This window comes from Amblyomma mixtum, chromosome 5, assembly GCF_055824585.1.
Source record: "Amblyomma mixtum isolate Tamu chromosome 5, ASM5582458v1, whole genome shotgun sequence".
NCBI classification, from domain to species: domain Eukaryota; kingdom Metazoa; phylum Arthropoda; class Arachnida; order Ixodida; family Ixodidae; genus Amblyomma; species Amblyomma mixtum.
Genome location: NC_143016.1, coordinates 174,726,299 through 174,733,990, shown reverse-complemented (window position 1 = coordinate 174,733,990; position 7,692 = coordinate 174,726,299). Strand labels below are relative to the sequence as shown.

The 7,692-nt window shown below is 50.5% G+C and overlaps 1 protein-coding gene across 1 annotated transcript; it reads left to right on the top strand.

Annotated features, from left to right (window-relative positions):
- Positions 1-601: 601 nt before the first annotated feature.
- Positions 602-5,016, top strand: LOC149344765 (uncharacterized). The gene is made up of 3 exons (XM_089547299.1): positions 602-2,295; positions 4,255-4,313; positions 4,895-5,016. The coding sequence occupies exons 1-3, from the start codon at positions 602-604 to the stop codon at positions 5,014-5,016; spliced, it is 1,875 nt and encodes a 624-aa protein (XP_089403425.1).
- The last annotated feature ends 2,676 nt before the right edge of the window (positions 5,017-7,692 follow it).

Below are 7,692 nucleotides of genomic sequence, written 5' to 3'. Positions count from 1 at the left end.
CGAATCCTCATTCTGGATGTCACCACTCTCCTTTTAACAAAAAAGGAACGCCTCCGGCGCTGTACACGTGCTCTAATCCCTCCGTGTGTGGTAACCATCTCCCGTGGTCTTACCCGTTGTTGTGATCGGGGGCCCAGCCAGCGGAGACAGGCGAGCCAGGCAGGCGCCATCGAGCTACGTGACCGAAAGCGCTGCTGTTCGGAGGAAGCGCAATTAGAAACGCCGGCGTGGGGGCGGCTACTGGCGACGGCGTCGCCGTGAACAAAGGCGCCTAATCCCCTTCGCCGGGGTGCTGAGTGTTGCGTTTCTCCCGGACTGCGCATTCCCGTGGACCGACGGAAGAGACCCGAGTGGCGGCGACGGCAGAGGCGACGGCGGCGCCAACCTATTGCCCGCGTGCCCCTGAGCAGCCCGACAAAGCGGGTGTTGTATAGTTAGTTCTTGTTTCCTTTTCAATGTGAACACCGCCAGGGGGCTACAGTTGTGTGTGTATATATATGTGTGTGCGTCACTGAATAAACGGCGTTTCGTTCCATGCGTTTGCTGTCATGGCTCACGGTCTTCATGGGCGGTTCACGCCTACACTACGTTGGCGACGAGGATGAACGGAAGAGCGGGCGTAACAACCTTTTCGCTTCCAGTCATGAGCTTTTCCGGACTCGCACCACCGCCCCCATTTCTGCCTGTTCCAGGTCGCCCGGCTGTTCCTTGGCCACAATGGGTGCGATTATTCGAGGACTACATGCTGGCTTCGGGAGCGTCTGATTTTTCGGCAGAGCATCGCAAAGCCCTTCTTATCCACAGTCTGGGCGTCGAAGGCCAGCGAATATTCTTCACGCTTCCTGTGTCAGCCAATGACGCCAAAGAAGGTGAGAGCGCTACCGCTAAGGCTCTGCCAGTAGATAGTGAGGGCGCAAGCACCGGACTGTTGCCAAAACAGACAGAGACGGCACCTTCGCCATATGACGATGCGGTTACAGCCTTGGGGAACCATTTTACCACCCAAACTAATATAGTCGTAGAACGTCACCGTTTTCGCAAACGCGTCCAGCAGCCAGGAGAATCTCTCAGCGAGTATGTTGTTGCATTACGTGAGCATGCAGCTGCTTGTTCGTTCCCCGTGCTTGAGGATGCGCTCCGTAATCAGTTAGTGACAGGCATTTCTTCGCAACAGGTCCGTGAGCGTCTGTTGCTCGATGGCTCGAGTCTCTCTTTTTCGCGTGCTGTGCTTGTGGCCACTCAGCTAGAACAGACAACTGAAGACGTCCAAGCTTTTGCGTCTACAAGTGTACAGCATGTTGCTACCAAGAGCAACGCCCCCTTCCACTGCTTTCGTTGCGGTTCTAATCAGCACTCGGCTGCGTCGTTCCACTGCCAGGCTAAAGGGAAACGCTGCCATTGCTGCGGTCGGGTCGGTCATTTCAAGTCAGTGTGCAATAAGGATCGACGCGTGGCTTCTGTTCGGGAACTGAGCAGCGAAGAACGCAGTGACGTTGCAAACATTCTGGTAGTGGCCGCATCCACTCACCCTGGTATTCATATTGATGTCTTAGTAGGAAACACCAGCTTAGCATTCTTAGTTGATTCAGGATCAGCAGTTTCCATTATGTCGTACAGCTTCTTCAACCAGCATTTCTCCAGTAAAGCACACTGTACTGCCCCGCTAGTTAAGTTATTGGACTATTCAAGACAGCCCATACCGGTGCATGGATGTTTTGTCTCTGAGGTTACGTACATTGCTCGTACAGCATCCATTTTGTTTTATGTCGTGTATCGGGGCACTTCGCTTCTCGGTATCGATGCGATTAGAGCTCTTAATCTACGAATTGAGGGCTCATCCCTTTGTTGCCTTGAGACAACTGCCACTGCAGCTGGTAGCCAAGAACGATGTTCTGTGAAAGAAACGCATCCGTTTTATTCTGGGCTCCCCAGCTACTTAAGAGAAGAGTTCCATTGTCTGTTTAGAGAGGGCATTGGTCTGGCTAAAACTTTTGTTCACCAGGACAAAACGCGTCCATCCGTCCAACCCACTGCGTCTAAGCTTCGCCGCCTACCACTGTCATTACGACCGTTGGTCTCAGAAGCACTTCGTCGGCTGGAAGAGACGGATGTGATTGAGCGCGTCAACGCATCAGAATGGGTCTCCCCTATCGTCGTGGTAAATAAAAAAGATGGATGGATTCGCCTGTGTGTCGACCTTCGAGAAGCCAACAAGGCCGTCGTGCCGGACAATTTCACCCTTCCCCACACTGAAGAACTGTTGCACAGCCTTGTGGGTGCAACACACTTTTCCAAGTTAGATCTGGCATCTGCTTATCATCAAGTTTTGCTGCATCCAGAGAGCCGTGACTTAACAGACTTTGAAACACACGACGGACATTATCGCTTCAAGCTTGTATGCTTTGGATTAGCTTCCGCCCCTCGGCTTTCCAACGCATGATGTCGCAAATTCTTCAAGGATGTTCTGGTGTCTTGTTTTACATCGATGACATCATTGTTTTTGGAAAGAGTGAAAAAGACCACTGGGCAAACCTTGCGACCGTTCTCAGGCGTATAAAAGAAGCAGGGCTCAAGCTAAATGACAAGTGTGTATTTTACACAAATGAACTTTCATTCTTGGGCCCCAAAGTCACGCCCGACGGCATCATTCCGCAACCGGAGAAGGTAGAATCCATCAAAAACATCCCTGCTCCCGCGGATGCTGCTGGTCTTCGATCCTTCCTTGGCTTAGTGGAATATTACGCAAAGTTCGTTCCAAATTTAGCCGATATAGTCGAGCCTATGCGGGCCCTTCTTCGCAACAATGTGCCTTTTATTTGGTCTGAGAATGTTGACGCCAGCTTTCAAAAGGTTAAGTCCATGCTCGATTCCGGGACAGTACTCCGGATGTTCAAGGCATCACTTCCAGTCGTTGTCGCCACATATGCATCCGACTGCGGCCTCGAAGCAGTTCTTCAACAAAGGCATGGACACGAGTTATTCACAGTGGCGTTTGCGTCAAGGACTCTGTCGCCTGCAGAAAGAAGGTACTCTGTGGGAGAACGCGAAGCGCTCGCGTGTGTCTGGGCTATCGAGCATTGGCGCACGTATCTTTGGGGGCGCCACTTCACACTGCACAGATCACCAGGCTTTGGTATCTCTGTTGTCAAGTCAAGGTACTGGTAGACGGCCGCTGCGCATAGCACGCTGGGCAGAGCGACTTCTTCGGTTTAACTATACGGTGCAATACCGGAAGGGATTGGAAAACCAAGTTGCAGACGCTCTGTCCCGTCTTCCAGTTGCGTTACAGCAGGACGAAACGTCTACAGACGAAGTGGTAGCATTCATTCAAGCGCCATTCTGCATCACCAAAGAGCAATTCCAGCAGAGTATAGCTGAAGACAACACATTACAACAAGTAATTTCTTACGTCCAGTCGTCGTGGCCTCCGCACAAATTGCTTCCGGTTGAACTTAAACCATACTGCAAGGTGCAGCAAGAATTGTCCATTGTTGATAATTTGTTGCTCCGCGGAGAGAGTCTTATTGTTCCAGAAGCACTCACTCCGCAAGTGATCGCCACAGCACATGAGGCCCATCCCGGAATTGTCAGGACGAAGGCGCGTCTACGAGAGCGGTGTTGGTGGCCGGGCATGGATCGGCAAGTCGAGCTCGCGATTCAGACCTGCAGCATCTGCCAGGGAGCAGACAAGAGCGCCAAAGTATCTGCTACACCACTGAAGCCAGTGCCATTCCCAGACGGCCCATGGCAAAAGATAGCACTCGACACCGTAGGACCCCTGGAGCGAGCTCCGCATGACTGTCGGTTTGCGATTACTCTGGTGGACTATTTTTCGAAGTGGCCCGAGGTACACTTCAGCTCCGACGTCTCCACCACTACAGTCACAAAGTTTTTGCTTTCTGTATTTTCCCGCGAAGGTTACCCGGATGAAGTCGTTTGTTCTAATGGACCACAGTTCACGTCTAGAGAGTTTGAGCAATTTCTAAAAGATCGTGGCATCCGCCTTCTGCACTCATCCTTGTATCATCCTCAAGCGAACGGGGAAGTTGAACGCTTCAACAGAGTTTTCAAGTCGTATGTTCAAGTGGAAGCGTTAGAGCAGAGTCCGCTTCGTCAAGCGGTAATCGAGTACCTTGGAATTTATCGCTGCACTCCGCACGCTACTACGGGGCTTACCCCTGCATTACTGCTCCATGGACGCTTACGAAGAACAAGAGTTGATATTGTCGGATACCCGTCGCCTGCCTTTTTCAGCTCCCCAGACTCTGAGCTGGAGCGCCTGCGCGAACGGGTGAAGAAGCAACAGCAGTACAGTAAGAAGTAATAAGGGAGTAATTACTCATTGACATCCACCCGAGCGCAGCCATACGGCTACAAAGGAAAGCTATACAGCTTTCTCAGAAACTTCGTAGTTAAAGAAAAATTCGTCCTGGTCCGGGGTTCGAACCCAGGACCACCGCTACACCGGAGCAGTCGCTCTACCAATTGAGCTAACCAGGACGGCAAGCTTATGGTAGGGCGAGAGCGAATCGATCAATAACTCGAAGTGGGAACTGTGTTGTTCAAATGTTCCCCTAAACATTTGAACAATACAGTAAGAAGTATACGGATAGCCGCAGGTCTGCTAAAGAGACTACTGTGAAAGTTGGGGACTATGTGCGGGTGAAGAAGTCAGGTACTTCGTTCAAGGGAGACTTCGCTTTCACGGGTCCCCGCTAGGTAACGAAGAAACATGGGCGATCGTCTTTCAGTCTCGACGACGGCAAGATATGGAATGCGGCCAAGCTGTCGAGGATTCCAGCGGCGCTTCAATCGTGGAACCCCAGTGAGCGTGGTGAGTGTGTCCGCATTCAGCATGGGTCGCCTTCTGACGCCCCACGATTGCTCGGACCAGTTCTTCGCACTCCGGACCCACCTCAAGACACAACAGAGGCGTTGCTTCCAACGCCGGACCCTCCGCGCCGTGTGCTGCCACCTCGCAAGAGACGACCGCCTGACCGATATGGCTACATGTAGGCTAGTGTGACCTCTAGGTGAAAAGTGCATGAATGGACTGTGTTGTGACTGTTGTGGTTTACATGTACATGTGCAATGATATTAGTAAATCCTTTGAGATGGTGTAGTACGTACTAATCCACTAATTCACTAACCTTAACATAAAGGGAGCGAATATGTTGTATAGTTAGTTCTTGTTTCCTTTTCAATGTGAACACCGCCAGGGGGCTACAGTTGTGTGTGTATATATATGCGTGTGCGTCACTGAATAAACGGCGTTTCGTTCCATGCGTTTGCTGTCATGGCTCACGGTCTTCAAGGGCGGTTCACGCCTACACTACAGCGGGGCCCGACAAAGACGGCTGATTTTTCCCTCCCTCCTGAAGAGTCCTCCGGTGCGAGCCATCCGATCTCGTGTTTCCGACGGCAGGATTGCCGCATAGAAGCCAACGACCCTTGGGCCTGGTCGGCCCGCGAGAAACCACGCCGTCCGCGACTGCAGGGCGCCGGGATTCCTCCTTGCCAGTGTGTGTGTCTGTGAGATGTGCGCGGTCACGTGGTGAGGGCGGAGCCTATGAAGAGGCTCACGGCGCATTGGACACTGGGCCAGAGATCAGATTCCCTAGCTCGGTGCCTCGGGAATATGAATTGTACTTAAGCCGCAATCTGTCGTGTGTACAGAGCTTCTTTCCTGATTTTTGGTCTCTCTGTTTACGTTGTAAAATATGTAAATAAACCTTGAAGCTTGCTGCGACTCCTGGAGACTTCCCTCCGCAGTCGGCCCACTTCATCGCCAGGCGGTGAGAGCAGCAAACCGCCGGCAGGAGAGGAAAGAGTGTTCTATAGACTAAATTTCGCCTCAAGACTCAAAGCTTGGTCATCGAAAACCCCGATCGGCATAAATAAAGATTTAGCCGCGATATCCTGCAGCGCAAAAGGGTCATGGACACCTCAAATTGCCTCGAGCTGCACATCCGCACACTCCTAGTAAATGCCAGGTGTTGAAAATCCGCTGCAGCGAGGAGAGGTTCATGGCTCAAGGTGTAGAAACGCTGGAATCGCTGAAAGCGTGCTAGAGTCAAGTAAACAGTATTTGGGACGAAAGGGACAATAGGACCATCAAGGGCAGACTTTGCTAAAAAATCAGCCCTCTCATTAGAAACAATGCCACAGTGCCCAGGGACCCAGTGAAAGCGTACTTCTGTAACATGTGGAGGAATAAAAAATTGAAGGGAACGGCTCATAGGAGTATCCCTCGAGTTTTCGAGCACTGTCAAAACAGAAAGGCTGTCTGAGAGTATGATAAACCGAGTGATACTGCCAGGAATCCTTATTAAGGCCAACTCAATGCCAGAAACTCAGCTACAAAAATAGGGATACAGTCAGGGGCCCGAAATGAGTAGCTGCAATCAAGAGCCCCTGAGTAAATGCCAACAGCTGCCTTTTCATTTTGCTGGGAGGCATCTGTATAAACGGCAATATGGTTAGGAAAATTATCTAGGTACTCCTCTATAAGCCTATTTAACACAATGGCGGGCAGGTTCCTAGCATTCTTTGGGAGGACGGTGTCAAAGAAGACTGCCGTATCAGCCGGCCTGTGGTTGACTAGTACTAAAGATCTCATTGATACAGAAATATTTCACAGCAGGGAATTAGTGAACACCACCTGAGGGAGCTTATACCGAGGCCAGGTAGTACCAAACGAGAGTTGGGGTTCGTTGTAAATATAGGGTTAGCCAATCCAGGAACTGGCTACAAAGACCTTAAAAATGTCCGCACAGTGATAAGCTCAAACCACGAATTGAGACCAGGTATCCGCGCCTTCAAGTACAACACAGCTTTAGCTACTGTTTTAGACACACCTAAGCAAAGGCGCAGAGCGCGTCGCTCCATAACAAACAGGGGTTCACGCTTGTACTTTGGGCACCCAGAAAAGAGAACGGAGCCGAATTCAAGTATTGGCCGTACATAGGTGTTATAAAGAAGGAGTAGAGTGTCCCGTCCCGTCGTATATCGAATTTTTGGTTTCTGATCCACACTAACCGGCCAAGGGCACGCTCACCCTTAAGCGCCGTGCTTCGAATGTGAGGCCGCCAGTCTAAATGCGGGCCATATATTATACCGAAGTATTTTGTTGAATCAACTTGCGGGATCAGGATAGAGTGATACGACAGAGAGATGTAAAGAGGGGTTGCCTGTGGGAAAACAAGGACGACACGCTTGTTGACATTTAAAGTTAACGTTAGGCTGTCTAGCCAAACTTCCAGAGCATTTAAATACTCTCGCAGTAATTGATACAGGATATGAATGTCTTTGGCAGAAGCGATAAAAACAATATCATCCGCATGCACATAAACTTTGACGGCTGGGTGAATCGGGATATCACGCATTAGTATGTTAAACAATAACTGTGAAAGAACGGAGCCTTGGGGGACACCTCTAGACTGGGCGTATGTTGTAGAAGTTAACGTACCCTTAGAACAAAAGAATTCTGCATTCCTTAAGAACTCTCTGATCCACGCAAAGAGGTACAAAGGAGGTTGTACATTAGCCAGTTTATGAAGCAAAATGATGTGTTCAACGCTATTATAGGCCTTTGCAATATCTAGAGTAACCAGAGCTGATACCTCATTTTGCCTCATAGCAACCTTAATACAGCTCTCCAAGTCTATGTGCGCGGTCCAAATCGAACACCCC